We start from the raw sequence: 27,096 nt of genomic DNA, 5'->3' as shown, positions 1-27,096 counted from the left end.
CGTTGGCGTTCGTCGTCGTCGTTGCCGAATGTCAGACAGAAAAATAACGGAGCAGCAGTGCGAAAGTTTCAATTTCATTCTGATGTTATCACCTGCCGCTTCCTCGTTCCCTTTCTTCAATTCATGCCGCCTTTTCCAATGTTAAACCCCATTCCAGACCATCCCATCCTTGTACCCCCCCACGTTTCTTCATTAAATACGAAGCCGGGCACTTAAAACGGAACATCTCTCGGTAGTTTGCGAGTCAAAAGGAAAAAAAGGTTTTTGCGAGAAGTTTCAGGGGCTAATATTGTGACAGGGGGTAATCTCTTATCGGGTCAGCTGTTTCGAGCCTTCTCAAAAGCAATATTAATTTGCATCAGTCTCCCTCAGGACTGATCGCGTGATTCCCAAAGCGACGATTAAAAATGGCAGATGGACAACTAAGAAATTTTATGAAAAAAAAAAAAAAAAAAAAAAAATTACTACTAATTAATACTTTAGAATTGTACATAAGCTAATAGAACTTTTTTATCCCGATACGGCAATTGCATTTAAAAAGTAAAATTTAAAAAAGATTTTTAAAAAAATTTTTGTAAATTACATTAGTCAAATATTGTTGTCTCCTTGTCTATGCAGCTACAAATGGAAACTGTATATGTGACTTTGTGTTTTGTCGAAATAACAATTATCCTGCATTTACATAGATTTTTATCGATATTACACCTATACAAATACACACACATACATATAACTAGAAATTCGTCTAAATAAAAAATACTGTAATATAACCAATGGATTACTACATAAATAATAATAAATTCCTAATTTATTAAACTGCTAAAACAAATAATCATTTATTGCATTATATATGTATTAATTAATAATATAAATATATATATATTAATTTAAAAAGATAAAAATATTTAAAGAATTTGATAGCAAATATTAAGAAAACTAAATTGTGTAAGTGTATGTGTGTGTGCGAACTGTCAAAAGCATTATATATTAACAAATTATCAAAAACGTATAATCGGTGATTAGATGGCTCTTTCACTTTTTCTATAATTTTTAAGATTATTAAAAGAATTTGATTTCTATTGTTTGTGAATATTCTTAGATATTCTCAGTTTTCATAAAAATATATTTATTAAAGCAAAAGTATATTATGCATACATACGCAGACAGATATGGAGAAAAAAGTCGGAACGGGACAAATGAACTATCGGCCAGAAAAGTCTAGAAACGTACTTTTTATTCTCGCGTAATAAAAGCGAGGAATGTATATGTATATGCAAAAGTAGTTTTGAATTCGGCGCTTGACTATCACTTGCAGGCACGTACCTACATCTGTCTCTGACGTGTTCCTGCTTTCGAACAGCTGTAATAATTGCACAAAATTTATCGCAATATTACATATCGTACGTATTATATACATAATAATTTTAAACCTATTTGTAATGGTAATACGTAACAGTTATGCATTTTAAAAATGATTTTGCAAAATTAACTTTACGAATAAAATTTTTTAACTAATAACAAAACTAGCTGATATATAATAAGAATAATTAACTAATCATAAATAAACATATTTGTCGTGCGCAAAAATTTACAAATGTTAATTTTAATATATACACGTAACAATTTTTTAATTATTTAAAATATTATCCTCTCCACAAAAGTGGTTTATAATAATTGTATTAATTATAATTTAATAGATGTATTGTATTTGTCTTTAAACTAATTTGTTCTTTCAAAAATTATCATATGACATAAAAATATTGCAATATTTATGTATATATATATTATTAAATTTTGTTTCTAATATAAGTTTCTCTCTACATAGTTTTTAAATAAATTTAAATTCAAATTCTTCGCTCCTCTTTCGTATGAAACAAATTATATATATCTTTTTTATAATTCCAAATATTTATTAATTAATTTTTCTTAATTGGGTTATGTAGATACAAGGCGATATCAACAAGAGTTAAAAACCCGAAACAAAAATTTCTTGCTGAGGAAATGTTTAAAATAAATATAAGGCTGGACTCATCCCGCGAGGTCCTGCTCCGCTTTAATTATCGGGATGTGTATCCGCGAACATCCTGCGATGATGAACGGCGACCGCGGCTCCATAAAAAGCGAGTGTTCCAGAATCGTTCTACCGTGAGCCATAATTCATGGATGGGAAAAAACAGTATCGGAAAAAAGTGTGTCAGAGAAAAAGAGAGAGAGAGAGAGAGAGAAAGAGAGAGCAGAGTTGGGAAAAGTTGTAGTCTCCGCGCCGAAACTGACGATGCGTATTCTCTTTTCGCGGGCACGCGCTATCTTCCTCCCGCACCGTCGCCATTGTACTCGAGGGTTGTGCATGCCGCTTTGATATAACAACCTACATTGTACTTCCGAACAATGCTATCCTTCTGTCAGTCTGTACAACCATCCTCCCTGCATCCCCGCCGTTTTCTACCTTATCGTACGGCGGGAGCTCGTCCCTTTTTTCGAGCCAGGCTTTTTGGAAGGATAAACGACAACACGATTGACAGTTAAGGGGGGTGCGAATAGCTCGTGTCATTTCGAACAAGCATCATAAAATCGAAAAATTGATGAGCTAACCTTGAGAGTCACTTATTTATTTTTTTAAGAAATTGTTTTCATAATGCAATATAATTTTTTGACATAATGATTATCTCATCCTCAAAGAACATTTTTTATATTATACGACAATATATTTCCCGTAAATTGATATTGGAAATTGGAAACTTGAAATTGAAAATTGGGAATCATTAAGGCAAACATAAATATAGAAAAAAAAACTGTTTTAAGATGTTTTGTCAGATGTTTTAATTATTGCAATCTTAATAACTCGACCGTTAGATGTGCAATGAGCTAACAAAATTACTTGAATGTAAAATAATGAAATAAGAAAAGTATGCCAGAGAGGAAGGAAAAATGGCTGTTTCTTTAGCATTAGCGATGCCAAAAGACGACGAGTAGCAGCTGCTCACTCAAAAACTCGCTCAGCCTGATGATGCCGGATTTCAAAGTCCACTCAGAACTCGCGGCCCTTTAACTCTCATGAAAGTACTGGGTCAAGAATTTTTCTCGACCCTACGGTAATGGCCGCTACATTGCTCACTCCTCGTGAAAGTTTTGCCGGTTAAGATGGCACGCATTATTCAAAAATTTTTACTATTCTTCACGCCAAAGTGGAATTATCTTATTTATATTTTCTCGCGTAAAATATTATCATCGACACAGATTATATTTATATCAATATTTTTGTATAGAATAAGTATAATGATTTACCACGATAAATAATCAGGGTTGGGAAGTAACGCGTTACTTGTAACGTCGTTACAGTTACTTTTTTTCGGTAACGATCGTTACTTTTTTCTGTCTGTGACAGTAACGGTAACGAATTAGCCGTTACTTTTATCGTTATCTTTTGGTTCTTCATTATCTTATATCTACTCAATAGATGTGTTTTTTAAAAAATATTTTGTAGCCTTCTATCATAGGCTGCATTCTGATAATCACTGCCAGTACTGAAAATAACGTAAATTATAGATTTTACGATACTGACAGTGAATATTGGAATACACTCTTATTAATATCAATATTTCTCTTATCAATATTTAAAAACAATGTTTGATAAAAATTTTCGACAAAATTGAAATTTGTAAATTACAATTTAAATGCATATAAAGATAAGTGTATTAAAAAGTAAAGATATTAACATAAAAAATTAGAATCATTAAGTAAATTTAATATTAAAAAACGCATGCTATATGAAGACTAATTTAGAGTTTTTAATTGTAACATAGATTATTACATTTAATATTGATTATTAAATAATTTTATAATCTAATAGCTTATTTTAGTATTACAAAAAACAAACACATAACGAAAAAGTGACGAATCGTTACTTTCCAAGTAACGGTAACGGTAACGCGTTATTTTTATAGAGTAACTTTCCCAACCCTGTAAATAATATAATAAACTTTGTAAAGAATACGCAAGAGCAAAGAATTAGATGAAAAATGAATAAAAAGAAAAATGAATAAGAAACACATGACATATATAATAAAACCTTGCGTTGTTGTATAAAAAAGTTTCAATCCTTTCCAAGTTCCGTCGCTCTCTTTACATTGGATTATCTTTTTTTTTTTTTTATGTTGAGAACATAAATGAAATAAGCGGCACGCTATGCATCGTTTCTAAAATAAAGACTTGTCCATAACCCTTTGCCCAGTCAATTGCTCCTCGTTTCCTATGGAGATTACCATACACTATGAGCACTCTTTTTGAAGATAGAATTAAGTGCGGTGATCTGTAGATTGTATTCTGATTAAAATTGATTAAAATGATCAAAACTTTTCGAGAGCTTCGTGAATTAAAATCTATTCTCTTTTCTTCTCGTAATTGCGAAAATAAATATAAATATATATGTAACATTTGAATGAAAGGATTGCGTTACGCAACACAATTGAATTAAGAAACTAATAAATATTTATTTTAATATATTATATACATAAATAATTAAATAGTAACAGAATAATAAAATTATATTTATAATATAAATATTTATGATATGTATATAAATATTTATATTATTAATATAATTATACTAATTAATATTACTAATATAAATTGTTCTGAGTTCCGATAAGGCCTTCGTTTCAATAATTTATTTTGATAATTAAATTCTACAATATATTACTCATATATGCATATCTTGATTTTTTTAATTACTTCAATATATGTAATCGTCATTTTTTTTCAATAAATATGACAATAGAGACGAACAGTCGAAAGAACAGCCCATAAATTAATAATTAACATCCATCTAAATTACTTAGCTGCATGCAAACATTTCTTTAATCAGATTACAAATTGCTACGTAATGAAGCAGTTATTAAAATTGATCAATCAAACAATTTCATCATTTTCTTTTCGATTTTTCAAGATGTACAAATTTATAACATTTATTAATTTGTAACAGTGATATACTATGCCGAAATCGATCGATCGGTATCGAGATATAACGTCGCAACTTATTCATGGCTATAATTCAGTTCTGTATGCAAATTAATGTACATATATGGTTGCGCACAGCCGAGCTCATCTTCTCGCGCCACATTCGACGACCTGATTAAAGATAAAATCGAACTCGCTCTCTCCGGCGCCGGTACTCACATTCCAGCTATTATTAGATTATCAGTTTGATAACAGTTGGCAAACCAATCACGATCGTCGATAATGCGACGAACCCGAAACAATACGCAGAGAAAAATCTTTTATATACAAGTTTTGAAGACACGGTAATTGAGAAAATTTTACTATAAAAATATCTTGAGAAATTTTAATTGATTTATAAAATTTCATCAATTCTTTTATTGCAATTCAAATGCAATTGTCAAGCAATTAAAACAGAATATTCATAAATTCTAAAATCTGCTTTCTTTCTTTCGTAATATAATAGAACTATACTAAACATGTTTTGTTCTACAAATAACAATAAAAAAACATAAATTTGGTTTTTTTGTTTCCAATAAATTTTTTTTTTTTTTTCGCACATACATGATGCAAAACGAGCGTAATCAGCCTAGATAACATCGACACCGACAGATTTTCACGTAGTTATTGATTACTGGCTCAAGATAGAGAAACAATTAATTTTATTTGTTGCAATCAAAGGAACGTTTCTTCATAATATAATCTTTTTCAATATTCTCAACGGTATGCGAGGCAATATGAGTGCTTTTATTTATGATCTGGCGCTTATATACAGGTCGCCATATTGCCTTCGCGGTCTGAAATATTACCGCTGCGTCGAATATATTCTGCATAACTACTGGCCATGGCAACGATGCAACAAGCGTCCTTTCTGTTCCGTTTATAAATAAGTGAAAAGCAAATATTAAGCGACGCCGTGCGTCGCATTTTACTTGTATATTTATTAATGCAATCCTGGTTGGTATTTTAATGCTGAAAAATAGGGTTTGCATAGATTCGGCGGCAGACTTTTCGCTTGCCATAAGCAAAATACACAGATATTTCATAATGCTTATGTAAACCAAAAAAAATATTTTATGTTTCATTTGGTTGGTGCTTTTCAGGTAAAAATAGATTTAATTACAAAATTATATAGCATTATTAATCAATGAATTAATAAATCGCCTTAATAATGATTTAATGAACTAATTGTATGTTAAATCATGTAATTAAATAGAGACTATTTTCATATTTTTATTTTTATTTAGCTAGGCTTTTTTAGATGTTAGTTTTATCTATTGTCAAAATAAAAAATGTAAAAAATTAAAAAGAAGATGAAGAACGGTTATTAACAAAATTCTTAAATTAGACAGATTGATATTTCAACTTTGTTATTATAAAATTATCTTTACTGAAAAAAGCTCTATATTTGATTCTTTTAAGAATATTAAAAGAAAAGAAAAATAAAGATAAAATCCTCACTAACAGATAAAAAATAGAACAAAAAGGCTTTAAGCAGCAAAATGTGAACGTACATGCATATATTTAAATTATAAATCTCGAAAATATTGAAAATATTAAAAAATATTAGCTAATTTAATCATGAATTTTATTAATCAAATTTTATATATTTTTAAATAATTAATTACAAAATTAATGATAAAATTTTGAGATTTGAAATTGCTGACTTAATACAGTAGATTAAAATACGGAAATTGCATGCACTTTTTCGTATTTTAAATAGAGATAAAAAGATGTTTATTTAAAAAAATCAGTTTATATGCAAATTCGAACGATGTTTGAGATTCTAAATTCGCTATTGTAAAAATCCCCAAAATATCTAATGTGATATTTTTCAAATGTTTTCATTAATTTCAAATTTCGAGAATTGCAATTTTAATGTTTTACATAAAAATTTCTTAAATTACAAATAATTTTAATATTTAACTATTCTATTGCAGGTTTTTACAGAAAAATTTTCAGTTTTTGCGAAAGATTTTTCCACACGAGTATTTTGTATCAGTATCAGTATATTGTGCTTTTTCTTGGAAATCGTACATCTGTTGGCGAATATATCTTCAAAGTGGCAAAATTTCATGGTAAAATGCGATCAGCCGTGTACGGTTAGCCGCGAGTCAGTGACGGTGACTCCGGCGACCCCGGTTCTGGCATGCCGTGTGTCTCGCTGGCACTTGCAACGACGAGCCCGCGGCCCAAGAAGAGCGATACGACCTCCACTTTAGAGTCGGACCAAAATCTCCTGAGTGGTCCAAACGCGCCTTTGGACCCCCTCGGAACTGTGCGCTTGACAGCCCGCGGCGGCTAACCGGCTGCCTTGGCAGAAACGGTCGAATGGATAGTAGTCGGTCCGGGGATTTCCGACTCTGTAGAAGTGTCAATGTGTACACGTTCTATCGGCAAAGCCCCTTTCTGCACAATCCTGCCGCCTTGTACAAGCCGAGACGTCGTCTATTCCCCAAAGTTCTCTTTAGATTTATTCGCGCGACACCCTGTGAAAAATTTTCCCAACGGATTATTATAAAAAATCGGAAGTCTTTTTCACTCCATAGAGATATACGTGTAATCTATTTATCAATGGAGAAAATAGCGGTCTAGTTTATGGTATATATCCCCATAAGTATCTGGAATATAAAACTCAAGGAAATAATATATATAATCAGAATTTTCAAAGTTATTATATATAATAATAAAGAATTAAAGTAAAATATCAATTTATTATTTTCTACAGATGGATTTAAAAGTTATAAGCTATTCAAGATCTATTGGCTAAATTGATAATAAAATTTGGACTAATTTTGAATAAATAATTAAAGTATGTACAAGTTAATATTTTAAGATATATTGTTATTATATTAAACTAAATATGTAAGTGCGTGATATAAATATATATCAAATATATAATATAATATGTGATGTTATGTATATATTATATATAATAAGTTTATAATGTAAAACAGCACAAATTAATGATTTATTATCAATAGTAGGGAATCGGATTAACCTAACTAATGATTTATTAATTATTTTCGAAAGAAACATTACAGCAATATTACGCAATAATTAACGATAAGAAACGTACTTATATAATATATGAAGATACTATATGTATGTAAATTAATCTCTTTTGTTAATATCCCCTTGTTATCGGCGGTATCACTATTACATATTATGTATAGCGTTCTCAAGTCTCGATTGTGTATTGTTAATAAGTTAATAGAACTTTATAGTATGATCAGGAATGCACGCACCACCGTTGCGATCTGTTCATCATATTGGGCAAAACAAGTCGCATTGGCTGAAAAAGCGCAATGTTATTTCGAGTCAGTCTTTTAGAGCAAGCCGCTTTTTACATGAAAGATTCTCAAAACCCCATATCGTTTTTTGTACATTAATTGGCTATTAGGGGAAACATGCGAATTTTTTAACTAGATTTTTTAATACTGCTAGTTTTTCGTGACAAACTAACGCAATATGGCCTACAAATAATCAATGCATATCTTTCAGTAGATATATAATAAAAAACAAAAAGCGTAACACTATTTATTGAAATACTAGCTTTAAGATCGCGCTACGCGCGGAAGTAGATTTTTTTTTTTTCTCGTAAGAGAGGGAGAAATACGTTATATACACCCTGTCATCAGGTATGGCAAAGTAATGTGGAACTCTCACCCACTAAAAATCCTCTCTGTACACGACTTCCTCTGGTCAAAACTAACAATCTTATTCCTTTTTGCGATATAGCAATTTAAAAACTAATTTAACATTATATAGTTCAATGTCTATGTATATCAGTCAAAATCACATAGTAGCCATTCTCGAAAAATTAGCAAAATTTTTGTACTATTTTCGAGAAAATTGGTCCGTGGAACATAGTGTGTGGGTGGAGGTGTAAAACTAAAAAAAACGCATAATAGCCATCCCCGAAAAAGTAGCATAATTTTGGTACCAATTTCGAGAAAAATCGGTCCATAAATGTGGAACATAGTGTATGGATGCGTTAATGTAAAATTTGAAAAAAAAAAAAAAAAACACACACATAGTAGCCATCCCCGAAAAATTAGCAAAATTTGCAAAATTTTGGTACCAATTTCGAGAAAATCGGTCCATAAATATGGAAGTAGTTCGCGATCAGACAGACAGACAGACAGACAGACGTCAGCGATTTATATATAAGATATGTTATATGTTCTCTGCTTTTTTAACAAATAGAACTTTTTCTAGAACTCATATAAAACTATAAATTAAATCTATAATATTTAAAAATCTAAGAAAAATTGCATGAAACTAAATAACTTTGATAATGCTAACTTATAAATCAAATTAATTGGTAGAACAATTTGCAGACTTATTTAATAAAATATCCTTTTTACAGTTTATTAAATTTGAATATTAATTATTCTAATAGATTTTAAAGCGTAAAGAAAATTTTTTGAAACTTTTCAAAACAATAAGGTTCGAGGGCATGCAGTTAATGCATCCGCGAAAATTCGCGAGACTCACAATTGACGGGCCGTTAACAATGCGGGCCTTTGCGCATAGTATCGAAATATCGATCTCGGTGAGGTTTTCATGGCTTGTTCAAGTTGAGATTTCGTCAGTGGAAAGTGATAGAAACAAGTCAGGCGGAAATACAAGCCGCGTTCTCACGCAGGTTATTATCGTTCTATGAAACCCGCACTGCAGCAGGGCCGACCCTCTCAGTAACGTTATCCGCAAGCCCTTATTTCACAGCCCACTACTTTGTAAGATGAGCATTGCAGACTGGTCCTTACTTCGTTTCCCGCGAGATTTGCTCCATCCGCGATGTTGCTAGATGGGCGTATTTTTTCCCAAAATGGGAGAATTACAAAGAAATTATACATAAAAAAGAGAGAGAAAAAGAAACTTTAGGAAAAATAAAATTAAATGTAAAAAAAAGAAAATATTTCTTTTTACTTAAAGAATTGTTGGAAAATAAATTTTTGATGTCTATACTTTCTCTAATAGATCGTTATTTAAAATTTTAACTTAAATTTATATAAGAAAAAATCTTTATGGAAAAGAAGAAGGAAGAAAAGGGTACAAAAATATGCAATGAGTGTAAGAATATTATGTAAAAATAAATAAAAAAAATATTCTCATTGAAATTTTATATGTATAATAAAACACTATAAGCGCGCGCTACGTGCGCGCCATTTATTCTGTGTGTGTATAATTATTTATACATATTAATTCTAGTTCTTCGTTTTTAAAAATAAATTAAATAAAAATTACACACACAGTTAATATTTGAACTGTCAAATGCGTCGCTCGGTTATGACAGGCTTTTATTGATATAAAAAAATAATGCACAGCGCAGTTTTGAGATAACCAATCAGTATCGATTCAACGCACCTTTTTAAAAGTGGATATCTCAATGAGACCTGCTTACGGCATATTATTAGAATGTTATATGTGTATGTGTTATATATAAAATGCACCATTTAATTTTTATAAATAATAATAGACAAAAATGATTAAAAAATCGCTGTATCTCTTGGAGCGTAAGAATATTAAGAAATTCTTTTATATCTCACGGGATGCTACCCAGAATTCTAAATAAAAAACCGCAATTGCAAAAAAATTTATTTTTGAAATATTTAAAATTAATTTAAGATATATACTTATATATAAAATTTAATATTTTTTTTATGTTGTAGTACGTGAAATATTTCGCAGCAATAATATGGTATTTAGCTTGGCGATACTGCGAAAAAGTAGTACGAGACGCTCCGTCGAATTTCTTCTCTAAACGCGATCGCGATCAGTATCGGGAAATTATTTGCTATTATAATATAATTAATAATTAATTAACGTTTATAAATATGTAACTACATATATATATATATATATATATATATATATATATATATATATATATATATATATACTCGCGACGTGCCAGCCCCAACCATCCGGTAGCCACTTTTTGTAATCATTATCTGTATCACAAGTTAAATTTATATTTTATTTCTTACTACTTATTTACTGTAAAAATATATAATTAAAAATATAATTAAATATAATTAAAAATATTTAAACTACCTTATTTTAATTGTATTTAACGGTAAGAATAATTTTTTATTTAGGCAGAAATGAATAAATATCGCGATGATAGATCTCGAATTATATATTTTGTAATTTATTCATTTAATCAAATAAGAATCAAAGTAATAAAAAATCAAATTATAAATTATCGTTTCGTTGCGATCTTTACGGACAATAATTATTTTTTTAACGATACATAGAGTTAAATATATTATATCCACGATGTTATATCATTTGACTTTTCGATGATCCAAATATAATTTGGATTAAGAATGTGCTCTAAAACGATCGAATCGCAAAATGAAATAATTAATATAACGATAAGTTACGTGATACATTAATTGTTTAATAAATAATTGATTTATAATTTAAAATATTTATATAATTTAATATTTCCCATATATATTTTATAGGACGTCAAATAATTCGGCAGCGAATTAAAATAATATCTAACATGGGCTTTGGAGGCGTAAACATTGACGCGCGTAAACATTGTTTACGTATCACAGTGTTCTTATTATTTATACGAAGGCACTTGAATAGAACTGTAGTGGGGCGAGACGCTCAAATTCCTTTCTTACGTGTTTGTTATCATTCGCGCGGCGATACTCGGGCAGTAATGTAGCAGTGCGAGACTCGATAAAATTCTTTTCCTTAATACGATCGCGATAAGTATCGAGAAGATTAATAATTAATTAGTCGTCGGTACCGTCATCGTGCCGCGGACGGTTTTCGCATCTTTCGCGTCGCGTGTCCGTACAGCATTGCCACGAGTCGCACAATGGCTCATATGTGGCACGCGCATTTGTGCGTTGAACGCACATTAGTGCGTCGTCGTTGCCGTCATCGTGCCGTACGAGCAACGATGCGTCGCGTCGTCGCGTCTTCGCGGTGAACTTTTATCTCGTTTTCATAATTGTCATCGAGAATCATACTTTTATTAATAAATTAAAATTATTTCAAAAATATAAGAAATATATTTAGTTTAAAAATATAGAAAATATAAAAGTTTTATAAAAATTTTTATATATTAAATAAGAGCACTTTGTTTGACGTTATAATAAATTTATATAAAATAGTTTTTAATGTGTATCGGTGCGCACTAATGCATCCAAATAATAAATTCATAAATATAAAAATTAATTATCAATTAGAAAAAGCATCTTATAAAAAATTGCAGGCTTCTCTTCGCTTACAATAATTTTAGCACCTATTATGAGAATAACTACGATTTAAAAAATTTGAATATAGCGCCTTTTCTGATTCGCGACAAAGCGAGCAATTCACAGTTTATCGTTCCCGCGTTCGCGAAACGTATTTCGTTGCATCTAGTTGCGTTGCTCGCAATGAGCTTTGAACTTTCGATTGCAAAACTAAAGAAGATTAGGAATTTCAGGTAATTTTTCTACAATAAAGTTATTCATTATTAGTATTAAAGCGTGTAATGTAATATTGTTGAAAAGTTGTTGCGGGAAAGAAAATATAATCAGAAATTTATATCGCGCTATGACTGGCTTCAGCGGACGGTATACGCGCTTTTAGGTTTGTATATATTTTTTGAGATCGCATCGTTTTTTCTCAGAAAGATCTAAAATTGATACAAGACATAAAATATGGTTTTTGGCCTTGGCGGCGTAAACATTAGCACGATATTATTAACGTATTATGGTCTATCAGTCGCACGGCGACACTCGAACGGTAAGGTAGTAGAGCGCGAAACATTATCAAATTCCTTTTCTAAACGAAATCGCAACAAGTATCGGAAAATAATTTAATACGATAAATAAAATTAATTATCTTTTATCTTATATATCTTAAATAATTATATCGCAACGATAAATTTCGAGGCGCGTATTTCGCGTGATATACATTTAACCAAGAGTCCAAGTGACAGGAATGAAAATTGTTTCGTCGTGATTTTTTTCTTCCTTTATAAGCAATAATTAATCTCTTTAAAAATATTTCAAATTTAATAATATTTTGTCCGATACTTTATCGTTTGACTTTTCGACGATTTAAATATGATTCGGATCGAGAACGCGCAATAAAATAGTCGAATTGTATCCGCTCGAGTAATTAACGATAAGCTCCGTAATATTATTAATCGTTTATTAAGTAAATAATTTAAAATACTTGTACGATTTAATATTCCGCGATATATGTCATAGTACGCAAAATATTCGGCTACAAATTATCAATAACATGGTTTTCGGCCTTGGCGGCGTAAACATTAGCACGCTATTGTTAACGTATTATGGCCTATCAATCGCACGGCGACACTCGAACAGTAAGGTAGTAGAGCGCGAGACATCGTCGATTCTTTTTCTAAACGAGATCGCAACAAGTATCGAAAAATAATTTAATGTGATTATTGTAATTAACAATTGATTAACTTTTAAAAATAAGAGATAAAACAAAATAATTCAATAATAGAGATAGTATTGTTGTAACGAGTGGCGCATGATTTTGGCGTCGTATAAAATCAAGCAAATCGTATTTTTCATATTTTCTCTCTTACGATATAATAAAGTGTGTCTCGTGTGATTGTTTCGTGATCGGGAGTGCCGGTACAAAGTACGCCGCGATCGTCGCATATTCGACTAATCGTAATTAACTGTGTTTTCGCAAGTGAGTGTAAATGTCACGAGGAATCAGCAAGGGATGAACAAGAGAAGAAAAGGAAATTCTGATAAGTATCCGACGATGGATGGAGCAACGATATGTGCGATAAGTAATTTATATTTTTATTTACCATCTATATTATTTTCAAAATATATTACGGCCGAACAATTAAGTTTCGAGATTCGCTTCGCATTTCCGAATGTTTAATCCGTTCGTGCTGCTATTTTAGGGGATTATTCACAACTCAATACTTAACATGTGGTGTAAGTTTTAAATTATTTAAATCAATAGTTAACGAGATACAATTACGCAAAGTTGCGTTAATATAATTTTGTTTAAAAATCTGTGTAATGGAAAGAACGCTTGACAACGCGCCAACATTAAATTCTGCGTTAAATTAGCGAAATCTCTAACAGAACCGTTACAAATGATTCAGCAAGCCTAGTTTTCTGAAGCAAGCCCTTTTAAAATGTGATTTACGTTTTTTTATGTCATCTATATGTAGGCTTGTTGAATCATTTGTAACATTTCTGTTAGAGACTTCTCTAATTTAGCACAGAATTTAATGTTGGTGTGCTGTCAAGCGTTTCTTCCATTACACCGATTTTTAAACAAATTTTTAACACTACTTTGCATAACTGTGTCTCATTAATTATTGAACCAAATAATTTAAAATTTGCACCAAGTGTTGAGTATTGAGTTGTAAATAACCCGCTAAAATAGCAGCGCAAACGGATCAAACGGAAATGCGAAGCGAGTCTCAAAACTTAATTGTACATTGCTCGTTCTTTTTTCGTTTCTTTAATAATGTATGAGATCCAATCTAAATTATCGTATAATATTATGCATGTATTGCTTGTTTTTTCAAAATATATCTACATCGCATCTCTTTTAATCGAGGAAAAAAAAGGGATATATGCGATATAGTTAATCTCTCAATTATAAAGTATATTTTTCATCTCTCTTAAGTTATATATTATATTACAAAATTATTTATTGTATAAAATAACCCTCCATGGGTACACCTTGACGTGGTGGAGTGGCTTCAGTACCTGGACGGTATGCCTTAAGGTCCTAAGGGTCCTCAAGGTTTACTGTGAAGGGGAAACCAAGTACCCAGCGTCGTTGTTGCTGTCATCGTGCCGCGGACGGCCCGCCGTATCGTTGGTGCTGTCATCGTGCCGCGGATGGCTTGTCGCGTCGTCGGCACCGTCATCGTGTCGCGGACGGCTTTCGCGTCTTTCGCGTCGCGTGTCCGTACAGCATTGCCACGAGTCGCACAATGGCTCATATGTGGCACGCGCATTTGTGCGTTGAACGCACGTTAGTGCGTCGTCGTTGCCGTCATCGTGCCGTACGAGCAACGATGCGTCGCGTTGTCGCGGTATCGCGTTTTCGCGTCGTCGCGTCTTCGCGTTGGACTTTTATCTCGTTTTCACGATTGTCACCGAGGATCATACTTTGTTGCCGACTAAATGGGATGTCTCTCAGCGTTGCAATCTTTAATATATTAATACCTATTAATATAATTAATTTTATATTAATATCAGTTAATATTAATACTATATTAATATTATATATTATATAAATATTTATGTATTAATAAATTTAATATATTAATGTAGGCGCAACGTTAAAACGCCTCAGTATCGCGGCTGAGGTGAATGCCGGCCGCGTAGCAACGTATGTTCGTGCATAGTATAGATGCATGTTCGCGCGGTTAATCTTGAACTTCGGTTCGAGAATCGGCTGTTGAGGGCACGTTCTGCTCCGACGAACGGTTCGGCCCGAATCGGTTAGAGTTCGGTCGATTGTTTTGGAATCATCGTTAATGGGTCCCTTCTCTTGTACCGTCTAACAGCACATTGTAGAAATACTAACATGTTTGGCATCTGAGGAGTCGGCTGTTCTAATTAGGTTCGATTTTCGCTCGCTAGAGAAGTTGATCTCCCGCTTTCGAAATGCTAGATTGTTAGCACGTAGAAGGTGGGTATCTTCATTCTCGACCCGTCTATCAGCCTTACGATAAACCCGGCTCAGTCTGTATGATAGAGACTTGGTGGTTCGTATGAAATCGTTCCTAACGATGTTCTAGTCGGCCCTCGATGGGAGCAGGCGCGGGTTAAGAGTCGAGCGAACCCCATTCGCGATTATTCCATCGATCGATTTCGTCTTCTTCCGCTTCCGCTTAACCTTTGCTCGAAGTAATCGGTGAATTCCCGACTTGTCGACTCGAAGTGTGATTCTCACGCGAAGCGGGATTCGATCGTATCGAAATTCGAAAGTGCGGGAGTGTCGTTCGAAGTATCGCGCGTACAAGTGCGGAAGTAATCTTTTAATAAAAGTGCGGGAGTGCCGTTTAAGTATCGCGTGTGTAAATCGATCTGAGAGGAGGAGGAGGCCTAGGAGAGGCATCGGGCACCGGTCAAACAACCCTGTGGTAAGTAATTTGTTATTTGTATATTAATTATTTACTAATTGTGTAAAATTTACGTACAATTTAATTTAAACAATTGATCGCGAAATTTGGCTTTTTATTTATATGATTTAGACAAGAGAGAATTAGAGAAAAAGATTTTTATACGAAAGCTATAATCTTGTAAAAGTTTTCACTTTTAAATTATAGCTTATATATGAAATTATTAGTAGTAATGTTTTTTTTTCAAAATTTATAAAATTTTATTAATTTGCATATTAATATATGCATTGAATACAAAATTCAATGCGTATAATAAATTTTTTTTAAATATTAATTATTTTGAGCGCTGCTATAATTTCGATCTTCTATTTGCATGTTACAGAACAACGTAGCGACCCTTACATCCTGGGAGAAGGAGAAGGCCTAGGAAAGGCATCCTGCACCGGCGGAGCAACCCTAGGGTGAGTATTTATTATTTTTATATCGGTTGTTAAAAATCGCGTACGCGTATTAATTCGATCTCATTATTTGAATGAATTAAACAAAAGAAAAAATTAGAAAGAAATACTTTTGTATAAATCCTATAAAGGTTTCCATGTGAAAAAAAAATCTCATTATAATTTATAAAATTTGATCTATATTTATATAGAGCTTCTTAGTATTGTTCGCATCGGATATAAAATATTTTGCACGAAATATTAATTATATTTTGAACGTTGTTATAATTTGGACTTTATATTTGTATATTACAGATAACGTAGCCTCAAGACCAACAACTCCGCTGTTGCGCATCAGTGCCGGTGAGTGATGAATTTTATTTTATTTCGAGTTAACGGATCTGTAGATATTGTAGATGCAACTGTAGATTGTAGATTATAGATTGTAAATAGATCCGTTGCCTCAAAATGGATGGGCTAGAATAGATTAAATCAAATAACTTTTAATAGATTCTTTAATATATATTGAAACATATTACAGATCTAATTTAAAGTATAAATTAAAGCAAAAAATTCGAAAATAATGTAAAATTTTTTTTCAATTGATAAATTTTATTTAATTTATTTTATGAAGAAGGCGCTAGTAATCTTATTAATTATATGAAATAATTATAATTTATTCTCATATTGCGCCGATTTTATACTAATTTTGTACAGCCCATTCATCTATATTATCATATCAATTAAAAAGCTTTGCTTTAATTGATATAAAGCCAAATTATTGATATATTAAAGTATATGTTTTATTTAATTTTATTTAAAGTAAATGTTAATTTTTTTTAATATAAATTATATATTATTATAAATAATATTATATTATTATATAAGAATGCAATCAATTAATTTTGATATTATTATAAGAAATCAATCAATTAATTTTGATTGATAATTTGGCATTATATAAATTAAAGTAAAATTATATCGAAACGATGCATGACAAACGATCGTAATATCTCACGACCATAAAAGAGCGTAAAATTACGCCCATGCACCGACGATAATGATTAGCCGGTAACGGAAGGAATTTCTCTCCTTCGTTGCCCCTTGATTAAGGTCGAAACTACATCTCTGGCTAGATGTAGCCAGAATGAATATGGTCAAGATCAACGGAAGGTAGGTCCAACTGGTCCAACGGAAGCAACACACGGTGCATTTTATTAGGGCACGCGAGTAGGGCACGCGGTTGGGACAAATTTCTCCCCCAAATTTCGATAACCGCGAATTTCCGCTGACTTAGCCAGCAAAGTAGGGGCTAGGATTATTAGGATCAATTAAAATTAAAAATTATTATATTTTCTATAATTTAAATTAAAAATTAAACTGTAGGAAAATTAAACTTAATTATAACATTTTAAAAATATACATGCTACGTCTTTTTTAATAAATCAAGGATTCCATTTATATTTATTATGTAAATAAAATTAGTATTTGTTAAGTAACAAAATTTAATACATATATGTTACATTTTATTTTATAGATTAAAAACTTGTATATATTGTATATATTTATTATATTGGTATGTCAATTTATGTAATATTGAACTTTTGGATGTAAATGCTGTCAGTATCAAATTATCTGCATTATTGGGTATATTGGATATATCTTTTTCATACTGTTAATATCATTAATTGTAAATTGTACTCTAATTACAATTGTATATTAATTAATTGGAATTATAATTGTGTTAATAATACTATAATTTATATATATAATATTTTCCTTTTTTTTTTTTTTTTTTGGTAAATTACACGAAAATTTACCGAAAGATCATATATAATGGCAATATAATAGAAATTCTAAATTAATATATTTGTTAAATATTAGTTTTTCTATATTATTTATTTTTTAAATATTTATAAATTTAGAGCTTGTGTTTTCATGTCAAAGAATCGTTGATAAATTCGGAAAATTTTATTTCAAATTTTATAAATATCATCTAATTCTTCTGGTGTTTAATAAAAAAGTTATTGAATAAAAATGTGAAGATTCAATGTTAAGTCGACGATTAAATATTAGCTTTTCATGCTAATATCGATTTAACATGTCTTTTTAAAGAGTGGATAATAGTTCGTGAGTTACAAATATTCGGAGAAACTTTTTACTAAAAACTATTAAATTATTTACTAAGGTTTTAGAAGTTTACATATTGATGTAATAAATATGATATAATAAATATTTTATTCAATTAATAACAATATGAAGTTCTATTTGTTATAATTATGTTTCTATTATGCAAACTATTAATTTACATATCTCCACTGCGATATAATAATAACATTGTAATATTATATAATTTGAAATCGGATTATGCTTTACGTTCTCAAAATATGCGATGTACCATATAATGCAATAAATAATTTTTTCTCAAAATGACCATATTTTAGTTTTGATCAAATTCATTTTTAATAGATTCTTTTTTTTTTTAAATAAAAAGAAAAGTTTTCCCAAGAGAAAAAAATATGGAGTCTTGTCATTTTGAGAATTAACATAATAAAGAATTAATTTCATGAACACTTACGTATTGTTGTTAATCATTATACATAATCTTTTATTATAGATGTGTGTAATATTGACAAGAAAAGAAGCGCAATATATATATATATTAAGTTAAACATAATTCCGCGAATAAAAATATAATATTATGCAAAGAATGAAGATTTCTCGCACGCATATTTAAATAGCCGTGATATCATAATTCGTTGTAATTCGTACATAAATAGTTTTCATCATTAGTAAGTGGGATTAATCGAAAATTTGATTGCACGGACTATAACATTTATCTCGTTGTATTAATTATAGTTTATTGATGTGTTATAGTTAATTTACATACAACAATATTAGCAATATTATTAATATCAAAAATTATACGTCAAATTAATTCGATTTAACAAACACACTCTCTCTCTTTCTCATTTTTCTCTCCCCCTCTTATTTTTCAGAATTATTGGACGTATTTAACTTTATAATTAACAAAAACTTAAAAAAAAAAGAAATAACGATTAATGACGTGCATAGTAATGTGATATCCAATATTATCTCATATTATAGATCTAAAAATGAAAAGAGAAGTAGATAATTTTCAATCTTGATAAAAATCCATTTGAAGGATAAGAATAACATGTACCTTTTTAAAATGCGAATCAAAAAACTTGTTTTAATATCTGTGATAAAATTGATAAATATCCCAAAGTATAGAGACAAATAAATTAGATCTCGTAAAGATTAAATTTATTACCAGAAACATATATAAAGTTTCGGATATAAAATTTATCAACAAGAACGAGGCGAAAAAGAAGAAGAACGTATGATCAAACTTGCTATATTTTATAAAGTCAAAAATGTTATTTATTTCTCAAGCTAATCCATATTTTGGAATGATCATTGTAATGAAATTTTAGTATGCAAAATTATATAAATGTGCATAAAAATTACTTTTAAAATATCTTAAAAGATTCATTAGCAAAGATATATATGCCTGTATATATATACATATATATATTTAGAGACAGAGAGAGAAAGAGAGAGAGAGAGAGTGTGTGTGTGTGTGTTTAATTATAATAATTTAAATATGTAGAAGATCGGTCCTATGTATGGATCCAAATAGATTTCTCAGTAAAGTTCGAATTTATTTCAATATATCTTTCGAAATCTTTCGATAATACCGTTACTATTAGGCAAAATAATACGACAATCCGATAGCAAATTACGCGCGCGGATCTATTATCGCGATTCCATGATGATCAATAAATTATTTTTCGGTTGATAATTCAATTGCAAAATCTATTTATTATCAAATTCTTCGAGCATGATATTGAGGTTTTTGCAGTTATTAGTTACCGGATACTCGCAATATTCAAGGGGAGAAATGAGTTTGACAATATTTTTATTAACTTATATATAAAACCATGATTTCGTGTATTAAAACGGATAAATCTTTCGATAAATATACACATTAAAAGAAGATAGCAAAGTATTTTAAAATATTCAAATAAATTATAAAACATCTTACTGTTTTTTCAACAATATATAATATAATTTAAAAATATTTTATTTTGATTCTTTAATGCGTGCGTGCATATATGACGAATAGAGTACTGAAAATTTTGAAATTTATTAATATCTGACCAAATTAGCATTCAATTATTCATTTCTGTTTAATTAATTTACGCATATAATATAATTACGCATGCGTATAATTATATTATATAATTATCGAAAAAAAGCGAGCGTAATTCGTCGCATTTCACGTTGATGTAGTTTAATTGCATGAATTCCTCATAGCAGAACTCTTTCCACGGACATATAATAAGCGTTTCCGCTTTTCGCCTTTCATTTTCCTAGTTAGCATGTAATAAAAACAAAGAACAATTATTTGATATAGAAATAATTGTCACTGCGTTCTCGATAATCGCATCGTGTCAAACATTTTTAAATCTCCGCAGTCGACTTATTTAAGCTTTTTTTTTTTCCGAAATAATTGTCCTTGCGCGAGCGATTGATTCAATGACGAGATAGAAGAGTGTAGAGTTGAGTTCTCCATCATCCCCGACGCAACCGTAACGAGAGAGGGAAAACGAGGTCGACTCGAGAGGATACGGTCGACGACCTCGTTCTTCCCATCTTCGTTGTCCCCTCCCGTTCTCAGTCGTATCTTTTTCCTTCGTCGCCTCCGAATGGAAATCACGTTACGAACGATCGTAGCGCGAACTGTTAAATTATCCACGACGCCGATAAATCTCACCATCATCAGGTGCCTATCGCATCTAATTGTCACGTTGCCAGCGAAAGAAAACTTAATACACGTCATCAAGAGAAAATCTTCAAAGTTTTATTCTTATTTATTATTAATTTTTTATCTACACAAATATATACGCGGAATTTATAATTAAAATAATTTTAATAAAATAATACACGCTAAAAGAAAAAAAGAGAAAGAGAGGAATTTCTATAATCGAAAAAATAGTAGTCCCTATGTACGACAGAATTAGTGTAATTTAAATGGTATCGCTAAATCTTGCAAATTTTAAGATCAAGTTTTTATTGATAAAAACGAGACAATTTAAAATTATTTTAACAAATCGGTATGAGTTTCGATTAAAAATTATTAGATAAGATCAAATTACTAAATCTTTTAAAACTTCAAAAGTTAACTTTTCATTAGTTTTTATTACATCTTAATATGTAAATAATATTGTGTAATAAAGCTTCGTGTTGTCACTTTTCTTCATCTATCTTTTAATCGCAAACGAAATGCGGTTGTCGCCTCGCAAAAAACGCGTCCGGAGCTCTTGCTGTCGTCGACGTGCAAAATGCAAAATGACGCGTGTCGCGTTAAAAAGCAGGTCCAGCGAAGTCAATGGGCACACGCATGCATGCCGTTATATGTATATTTTATTTCGTTCGACGTAGCCGCGCACGTGACTTTTTAAAACAAAGACATCGTCCATTGTGATTTATGCCGCGGCTTTCGCGCTCCTTTCTGATACCGGCGAGTTACGTGAATAATCTATCATGTAATCGCCAAAGCGAAAGTAAAACAAATGGCATTGCTTTCGGGAAGCTTTTAGCTCGGAAAACCTACCGAAGCTTTTACTCCTGTATCAAGAACAGTGTGCAACGAGGATACGTCTTTTATTTATCAATGTCCAATACGGAGCTACTGTTCAAGGCATCCATTATGATTCATAATCATTCCGAAGAAAAATGGCGTTGTAAATTCTATAGATAGTATCGAGAAATTTAAAAACAGAATTTTTCAACTTAATGAAATATATTAGGAGTGCAAGAATTTAGATATTATGATATGTATGTACGTGTGTATGGAAAGATTCAAATTTATATTATATAAATATTATCAAAATATCATTAAATATCATTGAATATTCATAAATCAGATTAACGCTAATCTATAATAAATTCTAGCAAGATGGTTTCAGAAGATTTATGAAATTTTCACACAGAAATCAAAATTCAGATAATAATGTCATCATCGTTTCCATAAGAAATTTCTCGAGATTTCGAGAACCGCATGCAAATTTCATGGAAATGCGGTACGGTGTCTCGACATTGCGAAATTTCAAATGTGATGCCGTCGCGCTTGTGGGACACCTTTTATTGCACACAGATCAGATGAGATGTACTATTTAAAACAATGATTATTACAAAATCAGACATAAATAATGTATTGTGCGAGACTCTAAGTACATGTGTTAAAACTCTCGCTCAAATTTTCTAATAATAACAGATTGGGCTGTTATTTTCTTAACAAATATCGAAACTGTGTTTACTCGGATCATAAAAATAATGGATTATATAAATATATATACAATATAAATAAAAATTAAAAGAAGACAATACTGGCGCACAGAGAGCAAATTAGTTTCTATTTTCCAAGACAAAACTAGCTTGCATTTCGATTGCATCCTTTTATTTTTCCTCTTAAATTTTTTGATTCATCAATTTATATCGATATGTATGACATAAATTGTTGCTAATGATGAAATGACGCAAGATGCATTGTATGAATATAAATATACGCAAATAATGCTTCAATTTTTGATTGTCTCATTTCGATTACTTCCAATAATGAATATAAAGATTATTTTAGAGCACATGAAAGCTGTATATAAATCAGAGAATTTAGATATGAAATTCAATTTGATTTTATCTGAATTAAAGTTCAATATATAGAAATTCAAATTATACATGTCTCTGACCTATCAACTGTACTGTTAGATAATATCATATAACACCAACTGCCTCAATTACCATTGATCCGGCTATCATTAATTCGGATTTAACCCAATATTGAAAATCCAGATTAACCACGCATGATTAATATTGAGGTATAAATGAGGCATAAATGTGTAATTAATAATTAATTATTAACGCAATGGTAATTAATTAATTATTCCAAATTATGCTGATAAAAAAAAAAAAATCTGGCTCACTTACCTAATTCCGGACCACAGACTCTCGGTATAATCTCCAAAATAGCGCTACACGATGAGTCTTCGTAGCACAATTGACGGGCGTAGAGACAATTCAGTATGGCCATCGGCACCTTGATGTTCAATCCTGAAACAAGATAGACGCGATATTAAAAAGCCAATACGCGCATAAAGAATGCGCTTTCAACATTTTTCTCGCGTTGCAGCGCGACGGGCAAGATTAAAACCCGACATTACGGTCGGGAAAGAAGAAAAGGAAAGGGGAATTTCATTGAGATCAGTTTGCCAGCGCCGAAAAATTCGGGAAATTCGTCGTTATTACGGCAAATTATCGCGTGACAAAACCGTTCGAAGGACGATGCCGCGGCGTGGCAAGGGTGGAGATGCGAAAGTATACGCAGTGATTTAATATCCCCGGCGCGATAAAACGTTTTCGTTATTTATAACCGGCCGACGTGAAACTCTCCGACGACGACAAATTATATTTCATTAGGCGCGCACGGATAGTTTGAACGAGAATAAAAGAGCGCGAATAAAATGGACGCACGCGTCTGTACCGACTCGTCGTAAATCAACGCGAATAAAATGTCATGTCCGAATAGAATACTTTTTGATAAGGATAAACGCATTTGGGAGAAAAATTTTTTTCTAAAGCATCGAAAAATCTAGTTAGCTTTGATACAACAATAAAGTTAACGAAATAATTAAATAGTTTTATCTAAAATTTATAATTTTTTCGAAAAAAAATGCAATCGACAATTCATGATTTTACAGAATCTTGATATGTGGAGAGCTCCAACATGCTTTATGAATCAGAAATATAAAAACTATTTATATTAAGATATATGTCTGGAAAAAATATATAGATATCAAAAAATTTTGAATTAAAAATGTAGATTAGCATATAATTTTAAAATTTATTGACTTATGTTAGATATATACATTCTATAGAATATTTTTAAAACTAATTTTTTAAAATTGCAGATATGAGAGAGAATAAAGTTCAAAAATGTCGCTTGTTTTAATATTGATCAAATTTTAGAGCTTCTGCAAAAATTGTACGATCGTAAAATTAAAGAATTCTCGTTAAAAGAGTTTTATAAATTTTGAAATTCTCATATTTATCCATATATTTCTGAAAATTTTCCAATTCTCACTTCTTCATTTGAACGTATAAAGATTTGCAAGCAGACAATTATGTGCGTCCTACTTTATCATTTATATACTATGCAATTTTTTGCAGCCACAAAAATGCAAATTGCGTTGCCGTTAATGCATCGATAAAGCTGCATTAAACGAACTTTTCAGTTAATCAAACGATGTGATCAGATGTGCATGTGTATAAAATAGTGCAATGTGACTCTTCGATTTCGTCAATACATGATAGTTATCTTTCCGTGATTTATTTTACCTAATTCTTATAATTCTGTATAATTCAATTTATATAAACAATCGCGAGTCCTTTACCATAGGATCGTTTTTTCATTAGAATTTTTATTATGTGTGGAAATATATATTCATATGTAGTAAAATTCATAAAATATATTTATATAGAAAATAAAGATCTCTCTCTCTCTCTCTCTCTCTCTTGTTACATATACAAAAGCGTAGAATTCTTTTCAAATGAAAATTATTAAAAAATAGAAAACTAAATAAATCATTAATAAATAATAATTTTTATTACATAAATAAAATATTGAAATAAATTATCTTATGAAAGGATGATTACTTTTTTCTAAAAAAGATATTTCTTATTTATGAGAAAGCAATATATCGAATGTCAAATAATATTTCATTCTATTTCTCCGAATACCTGTATTGTCCTAGTAAACAGTATCGAGAATTGAGTTGCCACCGTGGAGATGTCTTTTCGTATTACTGTATACCGGAAATGTCGTTGGCAGTCGGATTACATCCTGCGAGATGAACGAATGAAAGCGGCGTTGTCGGAGCAGAAGAGGGTCACGAGCATCGCTTATGATACCTTATGATATCACAATGTGCCCCTCCGTGCGCGCACAAATTTGTTTCGCGTTTGATGCATCGCGCAATAGCGTAACGGAAATACGAATCTCCCCTTTCATTTCTCTTTCTCTCTTTGGACGAAATTCTCAAAGATGTAGGAGCACTTTCGGAAATGGCCGCTGTCAAAGACTGCATTCGACCCTCGCGATTGCAGAAATACGTCTATTTCGGCGCCAAACGCGAGGAGAAATACGACATTGTGATCTGGGCTCTTTCAAAATAGCTCCGACGATTGTCAAAGTTTCCCATTTCTCGCGGGATTGTACCGCATCGTAAATCGCAAATGCACGAATATTTCCGAGCGTATAATTAAATTTCCGTCTTTGAAATTATGTTCCCTAAAATTCCCAATATTTGATTATAATTGATTCAGTAATGTCAATAAAATATGCATACATAATATATGTGCATTTGTTTGTATAAATGTTATATTATTTTATACTCGGACATTTTGTCGTTTGCCTAAATGGTTGATTAAAAAAACGTCGCTTTGATCAACCATATTAACATTACCTTCTCGCTTATATTCGCGAACGTATTAATATATCGCCGCTATATAATATAATATATATATATATACCAGTTAACTACCGCTGCTATAAATTCTGCCCCTTATTCATACAGGATGATCGGAAAAATCCTGCTGTCACAATGTGGTGCCCGAGCCAATATACGCTCGAGTACGGTCACGGGGCGACTGCGTTTCCTATATACAGAATTTTTTATAGTCGCTTGTACCCGCCAAGGGTCCTTTTCCCTGCAACACCCTGCTCGTTCACCCCTTCTCCATCGCGAACGTTTCGTAATTAATTACTGTACAGGCAGAAGAAAGAACCGTGCACTCCTCTTTTATCGACTTCCTTTTCGTGAGAGACTCGTAAAAATCCGCGCGTTCGATTTTTGCCGTATCTTTCTCGCTCTCTTCCATATCTGTTTTACCCCATTTTCTCCATCCCTCTATATATATTCTCTCATCGTCTGTTTTTCTCTCATCGCGAAAAATCTCGTTGCAGCAATTCACTGCTATAATGAGAGAGGAACGAACAACGGATGGATTGTTAAACTAGAATAGGCAACATACTTCCGGTATTTCGTGTCGCTGGAAGATGAGGACATTATTTAGTTTATATAATAATTGCAATTCTCTAAATCGGTTACATATATGCAAATTTATTATTTAGGATCATAGTCATAAAAATGTCGAATCTTTTGTATATATAATATTTGAAGTATATATACATATATAACAATATTATACTATAGTTTTAAAAAAGATTAAATATTAATTCTTAATTAATGAGGAAATTCTAATTGCTGATTATCAAAAACTTCAATTCTTGCATCAGTGAAATAAAAAAAAAAAAAAAAAGAATCCAATCTTGTCTACTAAATTTTCACTTTTACTATAAAAATCATTCTCATTAAAGAAACACGAATTTTAACAAATACATGCAATATCCTTAACAATAATATCCTGTATCCTCGCACATATCTCAGTACTCATCAATTTTTTCAAACTTCA

At 31.0% G+C, this 27,096-nt stretch overlaps 1 protein-coding gene across 4 annotated transcripts in view; it reads right to left on the bottom strand.

Annotated features, from left to right (window-relative positions):
* The window catches only part of Gfrl (Glial cell line-derived neurotrophic family receptor-like), a 286,917-nt gene that overhangs the window by 135,985 nt on the left and 123,836 nt on the right, over positions 1–27,096 (bottom strand). For all 4 annotated transcript variants that reach the window (XM_070308329.1, XM_070308330.1, XM_070308331.1 and 1 more), the window contains exon 2: positions 23,554–23,676. In XM_070308329.1, coding sequence (XP_070164430.1) covers positions 23,554–23,676 — 123 coding nt within the window. The remainder of the gene's footprint in view (positions 1–23,553; positions 23,677–27,096) is intronic.

This window comes from Polyergus mexicanus, unplaced genomic scaffold, assembly GCF_030449975.1.
Source record: "Polyergus mexicanus isolate NDT 795.1 unplaced genomic scaffold, iyPolMexi1.0 SCAF_15, whole genome shotgun sequence".
Classification (NCBI taxonomy): domain Eukaryota; kingdom Metazoa; phylum Arthropoda; class Insecta; order Hymenoptera; family Formicidae; genus Polyergus; species Polyergus mexicanus.
The sequence above is the reverse complement of the archived record's forward strand: the minus strand, read 5'-3'. Positions and strand labels throughout refer to the sequence as shown.